Raw genomic sequence first — 21,179 nt, forward strand, 5'->3', positions numbered from 1 at the left:
TCCACTATTTCTTAGGTAATAGTTTATTTATAGGCCTACTATCTCTAGACTCTAGACTCTATAACTAGTAACAATATTTTAGACTCGACTAATCTAGATTTCTAGATCTAGACTCTAGATTATGACTATGAGGTATGTCCGTAGACGTCAATTTTTGGAAAATTCTTATCTAACCAAAATAATTGTTTTACTTTTAGTTTAAGTAGATAGATTATATAGAATATAGATCTATAGATGATTAGATCCAATGCTTTTTGTATGTCACTAGTATGTGGCATTTGATTGTCACGATTGTGTGTTCTAGACTAGAGTTAAGAGTAACTAGAGTCTAGACTTACCTAAAATACCTAGACTGGCTAGACTTAGTCGACTTAGACTTAGACTAGAATTTAGAAAGTTCTAGATTGATTACTATAACTATAATATAGAGTATAGATTCTACGTACGCCTAATCTAGACTATTCTAGACCTAGAATAAAGGATAAAGGCTGGATTAACTTGATTAAGAGATCACTAACTGAGACTAACTCTACTCTCTAGCCTACTAATCAAGTCCAAGTTTTTCTTTTAGTATTAGTTACTATTAGTACTGTATATTAGACTTTGAGAATGGAAGGTGGGCTGCATATGAATCAGCCAGGAAAACCTTCGACTTGCATGACTAAATTGACTAGATCTAATATTTAAATATAAATATAGGCTATATTAATATAGATCTAATTATAATATATATATAGATCTAGATTCTAGATCTCTACATTAAAGTCTAGATGACACGATGAAACCAACAAACATAGACTATATAGGGCCTAGATAGATTTGTTCGATTTACATAATTTTTTCTATTTAATATATAGATCTAGCCTAATATATATATATTATATATACTATATAGGTATACAAGGTATAATAGTAGATATTATAGCCATAATAGCGCCCATTATCAATCAGAATCAGGTTCTTTTGGTGGTCCATCAATATAGACTACTATTGGACCACTGAAAGAACCTTTTGATGCCTTATCTGGCATGGGTGGTATAATATCTACTATTACCATACACTATAAATTGAACTTCACTGTTCAGCTTAATATTAAAAATCTTTATTATAATTGAAAAATACCAATGACTGACTGATTGATCAAGAGATCTCATCAACTGCCACATTGATTTGCCTGCAATTTCGCTTCGTTTCCGCATTATTTAGACACACTCCAAACAAAAAAAAAAAAACAATTTTGTGTAGTTTAATATAACTAAAATAAAATTATATTAACCCTTAAAATAACCCTTAAATTTGTTGACCTTACTTAAAATTAAAAAAAAAATCAATGTTTGCTTTTTATATTAACCTTGATATAGATCAAGGCTAAACAATTTTCCAGTTGCAACAACATAATATGTTGCTGCTTGATTTGCCTGTAATAACAATATAAATGTATAAGACAACTAAAGATATTTTCAAAGAAATATTTTGGTTACAACTAGCAATTGAATAGCTCATATTAATATATAATTTATTACACTAATTTTTTATCACTCTTTTGACATTTACTCAGTAAACTGATCATTTATGTGAACAACCTCTCTATAAAAATATATTTACATTTCCTTAGATTATAAGGAGTCCTACTGTAAGATATGGCTGAAATGGAGCACTGTAAAGGAGCTGTCATAGAGGCCCTGAAAGAAACATTTTTGAAATATTTACAGCCAAAAGTAATCCTTGAAAAATTTATTGCCCTTGGTAAGCTATATATAATAATCATATCTAGATCTATTAGGTTGTTGAAAAAATATAAGAAGGTGTGTTGATGTGCTAAAAAAGGAGAAAACTGAAAACTATATTTAAAAAACAAACAAACATTTAACATGTGTTAAAGCAAAATTATTTTGAGTATTTTTTTTTAAATATCACCATTTCCAGAAAGAGTATAATTTGTAGGTATAAAATTTAAATCAAATAAGCATTTTTTTTTTTGTAAGTAAAGCAAAATTTACAGTTGCAAGCAGAGCATTAGATCGGGAGATGTTAAATAAATAAGAAGTTGTGAGTTTAGATAATTAGTGTGAATTATTAGGATGTCTGTGTCTGTCAAGACTAAGTGTTTTCGGTAAAAATTCCCATCGAAAGCCCCTAGTTTTTCAGGTCCATTATCTACTTATTCCACAGCAGTTCAGCATATAATTTAACAAATAAAGCACTGGGATTTTTAAAAAAACTACAGCCCAACATAACCAACACCATGTACGGTGATGCTGAAGAGAACAGCACATTATTTTTCCTTGGCACAGTCTGCAAAAGAGCTAACAGCTCAGCAGCAAAAAGCTGTCTAGAAGAAGAAGAAGAAAAAAAAAAAGAAAATCATTATAGTTATAATTTATATATTTACATAATTTATGGAAAATGTCTACTTTTTGTCTTTAAAAAAAAAGACATTTTTGCTGGATTGTTTTCACTTTCTTTTTATAGACCCTTAAAAGGTTTTATTTTAAAGAAGCCTTGGTTTCCTAATGCAAATGAAAACAAAAGAAAATGGCTTTTTTGTCTATATAACTTTAGATCTTTATATTTCAGTGGTGATTTATAATTATAAACCCAAAGTTCAGTCTAATCAGAAATAATGCTATCTCCCCAACTACTAAATGAAATGGTCTAAAAATAAATTAGCAGAATTTAATCCTTTTCTTGTACCAGGAAAACTAAAAGCAAAAGATTTTGATCAAACTGAGGATGATAGAGAACAATTGGTGCAGCTGTTTTTAGAGTGGCTTCTTGATAACAATGAAAGTACTCAGCTGGTTGAGCTCTTTGTTTCATCATTGAAGGAGAATTTAAAAGAATCAAGTAAAATGTATTGTTTAACTCAAAAGATATTTAAAAAATTTGATTTCCCACATTTCATAGAAATATAGATTTTAATGCTGTCCACAATATCTTGTAACCTTCAACTAAGAATTGGCATTTAATTTCTACGTAGTGGTAATTGGAAGCACACACAGAGGAAATGGTTTACAAAGACCTTTTTATGAATACTTTCCTGATGTTTTTAATATGATTGGTGGTACTTTGATACAAGCTCTCAACAGAGAAGATTTAGATTACATCTTTGATAAAATGATGGCCTTAAATCTTCTTTTAAAGGTACAAAATTGTGTTTTAAAAAACATTAATGCTGTTTTTCATTATACCAAATCCATTTTATATAATATATGTAGAAGTTATTATTATTAAAACACACACTTATACATTTGTTTATCTCTCCCTTTTCTTCTTTTTACAGCAAAAGTTAACAAATAGTGAAAAGGAAAAAAGTGATTATGTGTACTGCTTACAGTTATTCAATTCAGTTAGAGCACGAAAGCCAGATTGGCCCTTTCACTTTATTGACATTATAGCAACCAGAAAACCAGAAATTCTGGCTTTGTACAATGAGGAAAAAAATACTATAGGTAAGAAAAAAAAATCTATGGGAAGTAAATGGAGACTTTATGTCAGTTGTATTTTTTTTACTTACTAAGTTTATATTTAAAAAATAAAAATTTTTCAATAAGACCTTACTAAATTCATATAAATATTTGTTTCAGAATTACAAGCTCTCAACGCATCAACAATTAGTGAATCTTCCTCCTCCACATGCAATACTAAAGAGAGCAATAGTTCTGATACTTTAAATGGCACCAAGAATGCTGCAGATTCTTCAATCTCTGGTATCAATCAGGCAGATATTGGTAATGTTATGTCAGATAACTGTGTTGAAAATTTAATGTAACTGTCACAGATGCCATTATAGATTTATTTGTATATTTCACATTTAAAAGCTTATGTGTAAATAGAAATATAAACCCTTGACTGAGCCTCAGGAATTACCCCACAAATCTAGATCCTTGACAGCGCCTCAGGTTTTACCCGAGACGTAATTACGATGTTGCAAATCTATTGGTTGATTTGAAAATAAATAAAGACATTTTAGCGCCAGAGAATTGACGAGAGTAGAAAGAACGCCAGTCGATAAAAGAATTTCCTGGTAGACAGTCGCGTTTTCTAAGAGCTCTGATTTAAAGCCTTTATAATGTTATTTGTGCTTGTTGATCTGTAACTTGTACATAAGCTGTACTTACGTTTTATATTTAAATAAAGTTCCAGAGTTGTGTTTTAACAAAGAATCTTTTATTGTGAATACTAGGTTGTCATTTATTCAACTATTTTAATTCAAGTGAAATCCCCGGCACCACAACACACGTTGTGACAGTAACATATCACTAATTTTTTTTACTTACTAAGATTATATTAAAAATTAAAATGATTTTCATTAAGACTTAACTATTTTCATTTATAATTTTTTCCAGACTTACAGCTAAAAGCTCTCAATGCATCAACAATTAGTGAGTCTTCCTCATTGACATGCAATACTAAAGAGAGAAATAGTTCTATCTTAGATCACTCAGAGAAGGATGCACCTACACAGCCTTCAATCTCTGGTATCAATTAGACAAATAATATTATAACTGAAACTGTTATGTCAGATAAATATGATGGTTGAAAATTTAATAAATTATCTCACTTTTTTTTTTTTACTTACAAAGTTTATAACAGATGTCTGAAAAATTGCTGAATAGTATCTGAAAAAAAAAAGTAGGCTTGAACTATCAGTCATGTGAGCCATGTGTGTTTGTTTTTACTGTTGGGTAGCTCTAGAGTGTTATTTTTTCACAAAGAGGGAGTGTCTACCAATAAAACAAAAAACTTACTTCAACATTGCTTTTGGCACAACAACCTTTCAGACACCCATTATATTAAGACCTAACAGTTTTATAATTTTTTTACCAGATTCACAGTTAAAAGTTCTCAATGCATCGACAATTAATGAATCGTCCTCCTCCACAAGCAATACTAATGAGAGCAATAGTTCTGATACTTTAGATCACACCAAAAATGCTGCATCTACACATTCTTCAATTTCCAGTATCAATCAGGCAGATACTACTAGTACAGTAGCTGGCAACGCTTTGCCAGAAGAATATGGTAGGTTGAAAATTTAACTTCATTTAAAGAATTTTATTTTATTATTGAAAAAGAGTGGATTTACTTTGGCCTCCCTCCCTGAAGGATCATTAGGAAACTTTGTCATATTAGAGGCCCCAAAAGGTGAAAAGCTTTTAGTTTTGTGTTGCCATTCGTCTGCCCATCTGTCACTTTATATATTTTAAGAACTGAAAAAGATATTAAAAATCCACTTTCATAGTATTTTGCAGCTTTCAAAGTTCTGGTGCAATAGCTACTTATAATCATCTAAAAATGAACCATTTTGCTTTAAAATGAAGTATGAAAGCCTTTTTTAAAGAAAATACACCATTTTAAAAACTTTACTATTAATAGGGAACATATCTGGGATTAGAGTTCCAAGAGTTGCTGACTCAATTTTTATGACAATTACAAAGGACCTCTTTCAGAGACTATGAAAGAGAGATTGACCATTAACTATTTCAGTGTTTTATACACTTTTTTCCTTAACAGAACACTTTGCTCATTCTGAGTATATAGCAGAACACTTTGCTCATTCTGAGTATATAGCAGAACACTTTGCTTATTTTTTAGAGAGGTTAATCTATGTGGTGGCCTACAAGTTAATTATTCCAGTAGTTAGTGGAACACCTATTCAGGCCTCGAGGAATACTAGGGTTCTGTGTAACACAATTTGGGAAACACTGATCTACTTCTTGGTCTATAGGTATAGCATCAATTAGATCATTTATTTAACCATGTCAGTAAGGCTAGGATTACACTAAACCATTTATAATAATAATAATGTCAGCCGGGGATGGTTGGATTGTGGTGGTTGTTTGTACTAAATAGCTTCTGATATATGTGCTGAAAAGATTGAAATCTGCTTTTTTTACTTTCTTTGCGCACCAGACAGATTGTACTGCAAAGGGTCCGTCTCTGAGTTTGTAATCTTGTTTTTCTTGGTATCTGATAAAAAGGAAGAAGAATTGAGTAAGGGTAATTTGTTTTATAGTTGATTTCTTTAACAATACAGGAAATGCTACTTCTATTTATACTTTATAAATAGAATGCGGCTTTTTGGGAAATGTCCAATATAAAATTCAAAGGTTTGATAGAAAGCTTGCGTTTTTTTTTTTTATGAATCGCGGTGGTCAGGTTGTTAAGCTGTTAAAACTGTGTTAATTAAATACAAGCTAAGGCCTACATGTTTTGCTCATCAGATGCAGATGTAGCCAATGTAACAATTTCTCCTTTTAACTCACCAGAAATAATTGCCTCCATATGGTCTTTGTAAGAGTTCTCTTTCTGTCCCTTTTAGAAACCAGGTGCTTCTAAGTGTTCTCAGTAAAAGTAAACTAATGTCAAGAGTTTGAATTTGAAGTACTTTCAATGAGTGCTTCAGTTGCAATTTTTCTTTTTTTGAGCTCACAGAAAAAAGCTTTTATTGTGTAGTCATTTCCAATTAAGGTTAGATTCCCTGCTTGCACTTCATTCCATTACGGAGATAAAGAGTACAGTAAAGGTTGTACAACAAACATGGATGTTTTAGACTATTCCAATACAGGTTTTGAACATTTATTTATTAAATTTTTTTTTTATAAGCATGATCATGTTTTTCTTGTCTGTTATCAGGTTCTCAATTAGGTGTTATCAACATTTCATCTGCTGGGGAAACTTTGCCTTCTGTTGAATCTACAGCTTCTACTAGCAATATTGAAAATGAGAATTATTGTGCAAATGTAAATCATACCACCAGCACTGAATCTTCCTATCCTTCAATAACTTCTGTTGCTACTGATGAAGACATCACTAAGAATAAATCTACAATAAAAAACTTAGAAACTGGAATGCAAAAAATTGGTATTTCTGTACCTCATCCAATATCAGATGACTATAAGCCCAAGAGAGTTGTAGGCCCTGCAAGTATAGCATCAAGTGGCTTTTCATCACTTGCTGAATTATCTTGGGATTACACAGACACCAAAAGTAATCTCTCAGGTTGGTTTTGCCTAATTATTTCTCTATCCCAGTTCTATAATAATAACATTTACAATATGAAAACTTCAGAAAAGAAAAATAAATGTGTAAAATGTTTGAAGTATAGGTAAATAAATGATAATTACATATCTATAAATGAAGTATTTTATGGACCCTAATTATGCAAAATAATAATAATTAAACTATTCTTTCATTACATTAATATTGTTTCCAAGAGAGCCAATATTATCTCTTGTCAACACACAATACATTCAATTATATTTGTGAGTTCATAAAATTAGTTTAAATAAATTTAGCTATGTTTAAAAAAATATTTAATTTCATTTTTTAAATGTATATATTAAGAATGTTGTATTTGAATTATTTTATTTAGGTAAAAGAGAGATAACTGTAGAAGAGAGAAATTCACCTGAAGTAAACTCATTGTTGAAAAATGGAGTAATTGATGAGAATTTACTGAAAGTTGAAGAACATGACAACAAACCAACTCATATCCATGATGCACATAATTCTGACAGTGAAAATGATTTGGATGATAGTGAAACCTTAAATTTAGGTTAAAAGCTTTTATCAGATATTGACATTATCATAAAAACTTAAGTTGCAGTTTTTAATCGCTTGCATGTCAATTAAGCTACAGATCAATATATTCTATTTTCAGTTTGGAAACAGTTTTCATACATTCCCAATTAATCAAATGTCTAATGTACAATTTAAAAAATTATCTTATATTTTTTATCATCAGTGCAGCTGTAAAATCTTTTGCTCGACAGTACAACCTACTGCTCTACTATGCAACCTATTGCTGTACTTCACAGATTATTTCTCATTCTTTCAAGTCTTATTTTATACTCTTAGTCTCTATTATAAACTTCAATAACAAAACATATCATTGCTAATATCCTTTACAAAACAGTTATTTCTGCCAAAATATGGATTTAAAATAACAAAATTTGCAACAATTTTATGCAGGTGTAAAAAAATTGATAGCAGATTCTGAAGCTCCTCCACTGAACCTACGCCAGTATCAGCTAGAGCTTGCAACTTATGCTGTCCAAGGTTTCAACACAGTTATTTGTGCACCTACTGGATCAGGAAAAACTAGAGTAGCTACGCATATTATACTGGAACATCTCAAAAAAGATAAAAGTATGTATTTTTAAGTTACAATAATTTTGCTGTTAAAATTGTATTATGTTTATATTATTTATTTTAATATTTATCAAATATATTTGTTTACAAAATACTTTTGTCATTTTTTATTAGGAAAAACTGTTGCCTTCCTGACCAGAACAATACCTTTAACAATGCAGCAGTACAAAGTTTTGAGCAAAGCATTATCTAATTATTCTGTAAGATTTATTTTCTACTTCTACTAGTACATAAATAAGTATAGTAATTTATTATGCCTTGTTGGGAAGCTTTTACAAGCTCATAGGGTATTAGCCTGGGACATACTATCAAAACATCATATTGATGAGTTAATCCTTAAACAGACCAAATAGAAAGTTAGCTAGCTAGTTGTTTATTAGTGGTCAAAAAAATTAAAATAGATATGAGTTCTTTTTTTTTAAACATTTTTAGGTTACACACATCACAGGCCAAAGTCAAGACAGCTTGGAACTCAAAACTTTTGTTAAAAGAAATGACGTAGTTGTCCTGACACCAATGATTCTGGTCAATCACTTGAGAAGCAAATCTGTACGCTTGCGCAACTTCTCCTTACTGATCTTTGATGAATGTCATCATACTAGAAAAGATGAACCTTACAACCTTGTGATGTTCATGTATTTAAAGACCAAGTTTAAAGGCAGCGAGAAAATGCGGTCTAATCTACCTCAGGTTTCTCATTTTATCTTAATAGATGTTACGACCAAAGCCTGATCTGGTCAGCCAGCTGGTGAAATAGCTAGGAATATGGATACATTTTACACAATAAACAGTATGGAATTAAGTATGAGAGAATCATTTACTATTCATTAGGTTTGTTGTATTACAGTGAAGAAAAATGAAAATTTCAATGATATGATTCATGTCTTTGTCATTTCAGATTGTTGGCTTATCAGCAACCATTGGAATTGACAGAGCCAGGAATGTAACAGAAGCATCAGACAACATTTTAAAAATATGTGGCAATCTGGATGCTCCTTACTTATCCACTGTCAAGAAAAATATAGAAGAGCTTATCAGGCTTGTTCCTATACCACAAGAATGTAAGAAGTTTTATTAACATGAAGGAAACTATTTGAGGGATACAACAAATAGGATACTCATGACATCAAATATTCTTTTGAAAAATGTAACAGATTTCGAGATTCCAGTTATTGCCCTCATCACTAGTCTGTATGCTGTTTCTGTTTTTAGGCTTTTACTAGTTTGTGTTCTTTGTTCTCATCTTCTTTTGTATTATACTTTTTTTTTTTTACTAATGAGCATTTAACTTTTGTTTCTTAAAAAAATACTTATAGCAAAAGTAAGTTGAAAGCATTCTTTGTACATTTTTTTTTCAGTTGATTTTCAGCTGAAAGAAAGAGATGCTAATGATGCATTGAATAGAGTAATGTCTGTCATGTCAAAGCTGGAGAAACATGCTGAATATGCTTCAAATGGTATGTGTTGTACTTGAAATATTTTTTGACATAATGTAGGATGATTTTAATTTAGTATTTTCATTAAAACTGTGAAATTCTTTGTCAGAATTGAATGATACAGAAATCAAAGATTTAGTTAAAAATGCACCAAGAAATAAAAAAAGTCAGGATTATGGCAAATGGACTGTTGACCTGAAGAGTGCTGCTAAATCAGTGCCCATAGATGACAAATATCGTGAAACAAAGGAGCCTGTTAGGACACTTATTATAATTGCTGATTATCTTTGGGTAACTTTTACAATTTGTCTATTATAGTGTTATTTTCTATTTGAGAGTTAGTTTTGTTAGGAACCTTGACTGTGTTTTCTATGGATGCTGTTCAATTAACTAGTTTTCTATTTCATACCTATCCCTAATCCTTGCTTTTATAATTAAATAATCATTGCTAAGAAATAAATTTAAAAAAAAAAAAAAAAAACCAAAAAACACAATTCCAAAATTTATGCACTAAATTTAATTGCCTACCATAATGTTGAGGTAACAGCTAACTTCAATAAAATAATCCAAACAAGTAGAACACAGTAAAGGGTCATAACAGTTGTTTTTTTTTCTATTATTATTTTTTTTTGTATCTGAAAAACAGCAACACATGTGGATTCATTAAGTTATACACAAGTGACAGTTAAATCCTTTTAAACTTATACCAGTTGACAATAAAAATCCAGATGTTGAAATCACAGTAATAAATGTAATAAAAGCTGAATAATTATTAGTATAATTAATTGACATAATTATTAGTATAATTAATTGACAATTATAGAGCTTTTCTGGATGAAAGGACTAATTTGAATTTACCCTGATTTGCACCATTGGTCATTCTTTTATTTATAGCATTAAAAAAAATCTTTCCATGAACCACACATTTTTCTTTCATACTAGCCAATTTGACTTATTTACATATCAAGTGATCAAGGTCTTAAATTCAAGTTTCTTTAGCATTTTAGAAATATTTTTTTCTTTTTGACTTACTTTGTTAAAACCTGCTCTTAGGACCAAATATGCAGTCAAACATTACAGTAGTGATGCTAAATCTGTGAAATTCTAAAAAATTATTGTCAATATGTTGAATCTTTAATAAATTTCAGAATTACAATGTTGCATTGGAATCTCACGACTTAGTGGAGTTGAGAGATGTAATGGATTATTTGAAAAAAAGATTTGAAAAATTTAGTAACAAAAAACAAAGAACTGAAAATGAAGATACCTTTTATTTATATTTTCAAGGTAAGTTTGAAAAACAAACAAAAAATTATTTTTAAAAATGTTAAACAGTAGAGTTTCTGGAATAATTAATTTGTTTTTTATGATTTGATTCCAATAGTAGTTTGTATTTTTTTTTTCAAAGATCTTATAGACCTTGTGAAACAAAGATCCGAAGAGGGTAATCCTAACTTGAGTACACTTGCAAAGATTCTTCTAATAAATATAGTTAAAAAGGGAAGTGATTCACGAGGTATTATCTTTGTAAGAACAAGAGCACTGGCTGAAGCTTTATCATCATGGCTAAAGAGATGTGGTATTCCAGAATTAGAAGAGTTAAATGCTTCTGTTTTTACAGGCACCAATGCTAAAGCAGAGGAAGGAGGTAAATATTTCATCACAAAAGCTAGTATTCAGATTTACACAAGTTTTGCTTGAGTTTGTATGCTTCTTTGGATTCCTATTAATGAAGAAGAGTAAACTTTGTCTCATATTCTTTTTAGCTATCCTAGACTTCCTAAATTCAATTTTGACAGGTTTGGGAAGCTTTTTATGTTAATGCACAACCACAGGGATTTCGTTAAGGTTTTTTGGAAGAAAAGCCCTCACTCATAAGTAGTTAGATAATGGTGATGAAAATCTGTTAAGACTATGTCTTAATCTTTATCAATAGATCTTCAAAAGTAAATCTCTCTAAATAAGCAGACCCTCAATTACTTACTCTTCATTTATTCCCCCTCTTAAACTTTATTTCAAAATAATAGTATTCTAAATTCTTCCTTACTATGTTCTTTGAATATCTTTGAAATAACTAAGCACATTTCATTTTCAAAGATGCACTAGAACTGACCACAATAGGTAATTTTATCAAATCATTTTATATTGTTTCGTTCCAAGATTTAGTCAGCATACAATTTTTAGTCATGTATTTTTAAGCATTGATATCATTATCTTTTTTTCAATTCATTTTTAAGGTGTAAACCTACATGGTCCAAATAAACAATAAAACTATCAGCAATAATACTGATGTCCTTTTTTTTAAAACACTGAATAGCACTATAAATATTGATCCATATCTATATGAGTGTGTATGTGTGTGTACTAAATTACATAATAGATGTCCATCCCATTTAGAAAGCAAAGCAATATTTTTTAAGGGCTCAATCTAGATCTAGAACTTACTAGTCAAGAGTTGTTGAATTATTTACATGTGTATTGAGTGGGGAAGGCTTTTGTGTAAAGGGGGTAATGGAGGAGGCAATGGTATTTTGAATTAAGTGCTGCAACTGAAGGTTGGCTATAGTTGAGGGTTAGATCAGTTTAGAGCTAGTCACCCATACTTCAGGCACTTACTAACCGATGATATGAGTGTATGTGTGTGTGTTTAGGATTTTTTTAAAAGGATTTCCATTAGATAAAGAAAAGCAAAGAAATTTTATCCTTATTAACAACTGATGAAAAGTAAAAATATTTTATCCTTATCAACAACTGATTGGCCAAAAGGTATTCATCCTTATGGGTTACTAAATTCATGGCTCATAATGTGTAACATGGGGGGGGGGGGGGGAAGGAGAGGTTTATGCCAGCTGTTCTTCGGGTGGCTAAAAAAAAAAAAAAAGTGTTCTGGTCAAAATATAAAAAAAAAAATTGAAAGCATTTAGAGTTTGTTTGAACAAAAATCACTGTACCAGCTTTCTCAATGTAGCAAAGTATGGGTATAGCTTTTTTTTTTTTTTACAATAGCTCTATTGAATTAAAACAAGCTGGGATGTGATTCTTGAAAATGGCTCTAATGATTTTCCTAGAAATTTGACAGTGGATGTATATCTTTGGGAAAAGAATTACTAGCTCATTGGCTTGGCCACACTGGTAAAACTCTAGTTTGACCGTTTTTCAAAATATAAATATAAAATAATTTTAATTTGGTTAGAGAACTAAAAAATCTGTATCTTGAACAAACTATGCTGTGTAAAAAATGTTCCAAACATTCATTAGTTATTACAAGCAAAAAATCGCTCTACATGGTGTTTAAGGAGGTATTGTAATTTTAAAAAAAGTATTTTTTGTTTTTCTTTTTTATCTCCTAAGTTTGTTGGAGGAAAATCCAGTGTCTTATACTGTTACAACAACACATTCCACTTGACACACTGACTGCATGATACTCTGGAGTCATCAAGCCAAACAACATTCAGGCTTCTCATTCAGTCTCCTGTGGTCAAATAATTAGTTTTCAGGACTATATTTTCTTGCGAAATATACCAATCTCCTATTACCTTAACAAAAAGCAATGTTTTCAATACCAAAGATAAAGGATGAGTCCAGTGTTTCACATGCCTACGCTAACCCAGTTGTGATCTGCAAATTTTTCACACTTCATGCTGGGGGTCTGTTTAGGTTTTCTTTGCAATTTTGGTGATTTTGGTCCAATTGAGAGTCTGATGAAATATGTCTCTTTACCTAACAACAATAATCAATATTTATGTAAAATGCATGATTATCATTTTTCAGTTAAATCAATGGTCAAAAATTATTTTTTTTACTATCAATGCTTAATTACAATGTAAAATCTATATATATATATTTTTTTATTTTAATTTCATTCAGATATAGTGCTCATTAGAGTTTTTTTGATAAAGTAATAGGCCTAATTGAGAGTTACAAGTTTAATTGCATCAAGCTGCTGCCAATGCTTTCTTATTAATGATGATGTTACCAAATTTGCTAAAATGCTCAGAAATAAGAATTTTTACGGAATTAGTTGATATGGAGAGGTTTTTCTTTTGTTGTAAAAAATATTAAATTTAGTCTTTTTGACCGTTGTGTTTTTCTGAGTATTTTATAAACTTAAGATTTGTTTGTAAATTATGGTTTAGAGTTTAAAGTGTTATTTTTAGTGTTTCTAAATTTAGTGTTTTTAACAACGATGTTATTCTTATTAAATGAGTCTTAATTTTAATAAACCTCATGGCTTTTTTTTTGTTGAGGTCTGTTCAAGTTTCTTTATCTTTGTAGATGAAAAATATCAAACGAAGAATGCATATTCTAGCATTGATCTAATAAATGTTAAATAGCATTTTTGTTTTATGCTTTTGTTTGAATAAGTACTATTTTTTTCTAATAATAATTTCTTTTCCTGCTACCAGGCTTCTTTTAATGTAAACAAAATCTTTGCTTTAGGTATGTCTCAAGTTCAACAAGAGGACACTATCAGAGAGTTTCGTGCAGGGACAATTAAGGTTTTGGTAGCAACCTCAGTGGCTGAAGAGGGTCTAGACATTCCAGATTGCAATCTGGTTGTTAAATATAATCATGTGGGAAATGAGATTACCACAGTACAAACAAAAGGTTTTGTATTTAAGCTATTTTTTAGATTTTAGTATTTTTTTAAATTTTATCTGCAATTTATATTTTTCTTCATTTAATATTGAAAATGCTTCTTTTAATTCTTACTTTACAACTAATCTGTTTTAATGAGTCCAAATTTGTATATAAATATAATCTTTACAATTTTAAGCTTTTTTTTTCAAAGAAAATATTGAAAATATAGAAACGGCGTAGACATGATTGTAAAAATGTAATACCACTGCATGTATTTGCATCCCTTGGAAATGTTGATTATAAATCATTCTTATAACTAAACAAAGCGAATTTCTGTCTTCAATACTGAAAAAAAAAATGAATGAAAAATGACCAAAAAATTTTGCCACTTTATTACTATAAAAAAAGAAACATCTTCTGTTCAAATAGTGTGAGCACTCATTCCAATTACATTAGGTGTCTAAAATAGACAACTAAAGTTGATGAGTTACTGGTCCAGATAGTGGCAAATGGCATGCAATTTATCTACCAATTTAAAAACTTTGAAGGATGCTAATATGTTCTGTACAGAAATGTTATAGTTTTGCAGTAAATAAATGTAGATTCATTAATTTTTTCTTTGAAAAATGCAGGTCGTAGCAGAAAGCGTGGTGGAGTTGCTTACCTTTTAGGTATGGACAATATTTTAAGAAAAGAATATGTCAACAGAGAAAAGGAAAAACTAATGAAAAAATCTTTTGTCAAAATTGATGATATGAGTTTGGAAGAAAGAGAAGCTTTTATTAAAAAATACCAACTGGAGATTATTCAGGAAGCAGAGATTGAAGAAGCTTTAGCTGCCAGAAGAAAGAAACAGTTCAAAGATGTCGATTTTACAATGGTAAGAGAAAACAATTGTTGATTAATTGAAAAATGGATTTTAGTAAACAATATTTTCATTAATTAAATGACAAAGTCAACAAAGTTCAAACATATAGTAATTCTTTGATTTTAATTGACACTGATAAAATTTTTCTTGCAAATGTCTAATCATATCAGTCAGGTAGATTCTGGCTCAGTTGTATGCTGGCCTTAAAAAAAAAGTTTGTCTCATTGTTCCAATCTTTGTGTAGTTGAGTTGATTTCTTTCAGAATTGTTAAATTTAAATTTTTCAGCAAAAATATTCTTGAAAAGATTTTTGCATAGATTGTGTACAAGTATGTGCAAATATCATTGTCTTTCGTCATAAATTAGTCTCATTTTAACAAGTGGACTTGCATTTTCATTCTATTAGTATGATAATGTAATAAAACTTGTAAAAATGCAGAAATGATAGTTTGATGAATGTTTTGTTGCAGGCAAACATGTTTATAAAAATAATCTTTGAAAAAATATTTACATTAGAGAAACAACATACATTCTTTTTATCAACAACAAACCTTCACAAATTTCTTTTCATAAATTGTATTCTTCAAAAACTACTGATATTTCTTATTTTATTGCTTATATATCTTCTTGTTCCAACTTTCATAAAAGATACAAACTACCTTAAAGGTAAAAGAGGTTGAAATGACAAGTATTATTACGTCATTAAATTGTATTGACAATTAAAAGTTCTACCATGTTTAATCAACCATGCTTTGGTCCAAGCCATTTTGAATCCCATTGAAATTTGTCTGTCTTGTGTTTCTGCCACCACTTATACAGGACTAACATTGCCACTGAGTTTCTGATGCCTTATTTTTCAGTCAACAAACTCCCTTGCTGTTTAAGTATTTATCTGTAGGACACTCTCTTCACTTTTTCATTCTCTTGATCCATCCATGATGCTGATAATAGATGTATCTTGTAGCTATTAGGTAGGAATGGTCAGTTAGGATAATGAAAGAATTAGCTTGAGTCCAAAGTTTCTCAGTCCTCTTCTCTTGCCTCATCATTTTGTTTCGCTATCCCCTTGACACAAGAACCAATCTTTTTTGTTTAGACTGACATCTTCATTTTTTTTTATCGGATCTAAAAACCTCAAAAATTTGGTGCAGCTTAGATTAATGGTTAAGTTAGATTTGATGGTTTGCTACAATGGCTCTAAACCTCTACACATAACGAAAAAAAAAAAAAAAAATTTTAAATCACGTTTTACCTCAAACACACACATTCCAACATTTAAAAAAAAAATGAAACTCTTTATTTATTTTTATTTAATAGGTTTGCTCTCTGTGTCGAAAAATTAGCATAGAAAAAAAAAATATCCGCTTAATATTTGACAAGTTTAGAGTTTCAATAGACAGGTAAGTCTTTACATACATGTCCATAAAATATGTGCTTAATTTATTTTAAAAACTTAAATGCTGTTACACCTTCATTCAGCACAATGGGGGTAATAATGAAATCATATTGTTTATCAAACTTAATATTTGTTTAGATGTGAGCCAGACAGACCAAAAGTTATTTATTTGAATAGAACTTAAATAATTCATTTGATAATCTGCAATTTATTACACTTATTAATATACTTTGAGATGAAAAAAAAGAACTTATAGAACACATCTATTTTATGGGTATTAGATTCCAAAAACCTTTATCACTAGAATAAACTTAATGATGCTGATAATATGAGTGAGGATTTCGTTATCTATTCACTATCTGCCATTAAAAATCCTGGTGAAAATTAAATTAGGACAATTTTAATTAAGTAGAACTTTACTAGTAATTTTTACATAAGCTGAAAGGTAGAAAATAGAATGAAAATGTTTAAATTTGAAAAAAAAAAAATCCCGAAAAACCCAGTAAAACAAAAGAATATTTAAAAAGGTACATTAGCGTAGGTTCTTAAAAAGCAGCAACAGTTTCAGTTTACTGGCAGTTATTGCAAATTAAAAATAATTATAAAAATTATTCTGTTCCTTAACCATCACCACAAACTTAATTAATTTACATGTAACAAAAATATTTTTTTTCTTTTCTGCCATCAGAGAAATATTAAAAGGACAATTTATGGAGTGTATTCCTATGAGGTCACAATTCATAGATGAGATGGAACTAATTGGCCCAGTGTTCTGTAGAGGGCAGCCTAGAGAAGGAGTAATTTGTGGTCATAAACTTGGCACAATGGTCAAATATGGTGGTCTTCATTACTTTGCTATAGGAATAAAAAATTTTGGATTTTACAAAAACAGTCAAGAGAAACTGGAACACTACAAAATGTGGAAGAGTGTCCCCTATTTCGTTGAAGATTTGAGCCATGATGACATAAAAAAGTAGGATTTTTCTGTAAAATGACAATGTTTTTAAAGCCAAACCTTAATGATAGGATTATATGTTTAAACTAAGAGTAAAATTATTGTAAATTGTTGTCAAACTAAATTTCTATTTGTATGAACCAATACAGTAATATTATCTTACATTATCTTATAATAATACATTTCAATTTACCTTTTCAAATTAACATTCTATGCATTATAATGTGACTAATTCAACTATAAAATGTCTCACAGATATGCTGATATACCTCTTGAAGATAGCAATGCAGTTGACCCTGAGGATGATGAAGATTCTAGTGATGATGATGATAACATAAAAAAGAACAGAATTCCTCTGATTGTCCAGAGTAAAAAAACTACTGAAGATGAATTAAGGGATATTACAACACATCCAGAGGAAAGTCCAGGTGATGTTAGGAACTCTGTTACACACAGTGACATACAGTCTTTGAAACCTACACCAGTGACTGGATCATTGGCAGAGAAAGTAGAGTCTGAATTAGGAAAATCTCCTTCCTTGACTTCAAAAATGGAGGATGAAATAAAAACTGAAAAGAGCCCAACTCTATCAAGTGTGGCTTGTAGTGAGAGTGGAAGTGAAGACTCATTACAAAGTGGAGAATGATTGAAAAGCTCATTGTTCTAACAAATAATAATAAAAAAAAGTAAAGTTTCCTATTCAGACCTTGTGATATAGTTCATTTTAAAGTTAAGTAGCTCTTCAATGAAGAGAAACAAATTGTGGCTTGAAATGCATTGTGGTTGTGAAATGTTTTTAAATTTTGATATTTATATCCTGTAATTTTATGAATCTATAAATAATGAGCTCTACGTTAGGCTCATCAGAGAAGACTGTGATGAAACAATCAACATGAACTTAACATTAACTAAGAGGTTACTTAATCCACACCTCCCTCCTTCATTGCCATTTGTTGTTTTTGATTACTCAAATTTCAAAATGAGATATTATGTACATTGTTCTAATTAGAGCAAGATGTACAACTAGTACAATACTCTTAATTGTATATGAATTCAAGCATGTGTATATTTTTTATAGGTGATATGGTGTCTGGGCAAGTATTGAAAGGTCAAAACTCCCCTAACCCCTTCCCCCCACACCTGTTGTGCAGAAAATATTTTTTTGGGATCCAAAATCATGAATAAACTATGTTTCTCTCTCTTAGCATTATTTGTACAAATTACTTAAGTCTTCAATCTAATCTTTTCAATTTTGATGACACTGTTGGGTGCCATTTCTGGTACTTATAACTAAATAGTTTTTGATTGTTTGAGGTGCTGCTGTTAAGTGCTTGCAGTGTGGACTGTAAAGACAACAATATCGAATGGTGATTGTACTCCTTCATATACTTTGTTTTTGACTGTCTGCAACGACCATAACAATGAAATGAAAAAAAGTTTTTTTGGCTTGTAACTACAGCAGCTATTCTATTTTTATTTGGCAAAACTGTATTCTTTGATTACTTCTGTAAATAAAATAAAAAGTAATTTAAAATAAATAAATGTAAACCATTATTATCTTTTTGTTTTAAAGCAAGACATAAATAAAATACATTTTTTGATATGCATATGTGTTAATTTGTGTTATTGTATTATTTAAAAAATATTGTTCTCATATATTTTTTTGGTGTTACATAGGTAGGAAAATGTCACCTAAAAATATATCTACAGTTATTGTCCATTAACAGGTTAGAAAATCCAGGAAATTTTAACCAGTGTTATTAACAGCTTTAAAACAAATATATCAAAACTTATGCAGTGACATCATTAATCACCTAAATTAACATCTTAGATTTTAATATGTGGCAATATTGTTAATACTTTTCAATGTATGTGATATGTCATGAAAATGTGTTCACACCATTGTATGTATTATTATTTTTTATTTACCACAAAAACCACTCTCTATTTTTTTTTAAGCACAATAAAGTCTACTATTTGTTTTGACTTGTAATTATTTTTACAGGACCTCACACAAATATTGCTGTAGTATCAAAAGTGTACTATTATAGTATAAGATATAATGAAAGATGTCATTTTTTAGATTTCTCTATGTATTTTAAAAGTTCCTTAGCCAACTTAAAAAAATATATAATTATGTAGCTATTCATTTTGGGGAAAAAATGTTTTTAGTTTTCTTTGGTCTGTCTGTCCATCTGTCACATTAAGATCTCAAAAACTAGAACAGATATTTAGCAGCTTGCAAATTACTGGTACAACAGCAACCTTTTATCTTCAAAAGCAAACCATTTTGTTTTCAAAAGTAAATATGCTTGCCTTTTTGTTTCATAAAAATACACCATTTGAAAATTATTACTACTTTATTATTAATAGTAAAACAAATCACAGGCTGTATTAAGTAAGGGAAGCAATTTTTATGAAAATTTTTTAAACATTCATGCAAACGGTTTTGTTATTTTTCCAAATAATGTTATAAAAAATATTTATGTTACTAAATGTGTGGGGTTTTTTTTTGTTATATAAGCCACTTACCAATTTACATAACATATTTATTTTTGTTTTAAAAAGAAAGATTGCATTTTGTTAGTATATAATTGAAACTATTTTAAACCAAATATTAAGAAGTGCTATTTACTACTAATGATGCCCTATTCACAATAGCCCCTATTCATTTAGACTCTTAACTAAAGAGAATGATTTCTTCCAGAAGCCATGAATGGCCCTTCAACTAGCAACAATTAGATAATCATTTAATAACATCTGTTAGGCCATATTTATACTAAACTAGATCTTTGTAACAATCAGTTTTCACTTAATAAATATGAATATTAGCAAAGCAATAACAATGGGAATTAGTTATATAACTTCGTTTTCTGCAGTATCACACCCTCCTCTGGCCTAACAAAACAATATTGTCAACACTTTGTTCTGCAACCCATTTATAGGGTGGAGGCTTGAGGTAAATTGATGATGTTGATAGTTTGTAGCCATAATTTCTGACATTCATGCTGAAATTATTGAAACCTGAATTTTTACCTTACTGTGTAGACCATTTCGCCCCCCTCTGTATAAAATCTTTTTCTCTCGTTTGTTTGTTGAGCTGTAATACATATAGTTTATAATTACCTACGTTATTTGATTGTTTAACAACTATAAAATGAGTTTCTATTAAATTTTAAAAGTCAGTTGTTTATTACAATTTATCTACATTTTACTGGGTTTACATAGACATCTGATCTCTGCACACATACTTAATCTTTGGATTCGAAGACATTGCCATTAATATATAGGTTGTTTTTTTTCAACAATGCAACCATAAGTAAATTACACTGTTTTTTTTAATGGATTAAAACTTGAAAACGTATCATTAATTAAAAGCAAAAGCCTATAATGATCTCCTATTTAATAAAATTCTTCTTTGTGAAAGTGTCGTTTTTTCATTTGTCTCAAAAAGTTCTTAATTTAATTTTTAAAATCCTTTTTCACATGAGACGCCATAGATAAGCAGAGATAGGAAGGCTTTGTTAAATGATTTAGAGATATTTTTTAAACTCTTAGTGGCATATGAATTATGCACTGTCAACTTGTATTTTCTTAAAGTATAACTTTTGTTCCCGTTTCTCAGTCATGGTATTTCTGTTTGAATGTCGCCTTTTGAAAAATCATCATATACGCCAATATTTTGAAACTGACATCTACAATACTTTGTTGGTTGTTGAACTAAAAATTTTTCGGTTGGATTGCTCCATATTTATGTGCTACTTCAATGATTGCCTCCATTAGTAG

The 21,179-nt window shown here is 29.7% G+C and overlaps 1 protein-coding gene across 3 annotated transcripts; it reads left to right on the forward strand.

Annotated features, from left to right (window-relative positions):
- The first annotated feature begins 42 nt into the window (after positions 1–42).
- On the forward strand, positions 43–20,819 carry LOC106061307 (antiviral innate immune response receptor RIG-I-like). 3 transcript variants are annotated; one of them, XM_056009713.1, is made up of 23 exons: positions 43–132; positions 1,616–1,746; positions 2,698–2,847; positions 2,981–3,144; positions 3,284–3,452; positions 3,588–3,731; positions 4,350–4,481; positions 4,831–5,025; positions 6,640–7,005; positions 7,379–7,561; positions 7,978–8,154; positions 8,272–8,357; positions 8,590–8,847; positions 9,056–9,218; positions 9,516–9,614; positions 9,703–9,884; positions 10,742–10,880; positions 11,002–11,241; positions 14,034–14,201; positions 14,807–15,054; positions 16,360–16,442; positions 17,127–17,411; positions 17,649–20,819. In XM_056009713.1, the coding sequence occupies exons 2-23, from the start codon at positions 1,641–1,643 to the stop codon at positions 18,037–18,039; spliced, it is 4,128 nt and encodes a 1,375-aa protein (XP_055865688.1). In that variant the 5' UTR covers positions 43–132; positions 1,616–1,640; the 3' UTR covers positions 18,040–20,819. The 3 variants fall into 3 exon arrangements, with proteins under 3 accessions (XP_055865688.1, XP_055865698.1, XP_055865707.1); XM_056009723.1 differs by lacking the exon at positions 43–132 and adding an exon at positions 277–310; XM_056009732.1 differs by lacking the exons at positions 43–132; positions 1,616–1,746 and having other exon boundaries at positions 2,714–2,854.
- Positions 20,820–21,179: the final 360 nt, after the last annotated feature.

Source organism: Biomphalaria glabrata, chromosome 1 (genome assembly GCF_947242115.1).
Source record: "Biomphalaria glabrata chromosome 1, xgBioGlab47.1, whole genome shotgun sequence".
Taxonomy (NCBI): domain Eukaryota; kingdom Metazoa; phylum Mollusca; class Gastropoda; family Planorbidae; genus Biomphalaria; species Biomphalaria glabrata.

Excerpts from the sequence above, each read along its gene's own strand:
- LOC106061307 (XM_056009713.1), top strand. The coding sequence starts at position 1,641 with ATGGCTGAAATGGAGCACTGTAAAGGAGCTGTCATAGAGGCCCTGAAA. Across the intron at positions 1,747-2,697 it reads TGAAAAATTTATTGCCCTTG|GAAAACTAAAAGCAAAAGAT; the intron begins GTAAGCTATATA and ends TTCTTGTACCAG. Across the intron at positions 3,453-3,587 it reads TGAGGAAAAAAATACTATAG|AATTACAAGCTCTCAACGCA; the intron begins GTAAGAAAAAAA and ends TATTTGTTTCAG.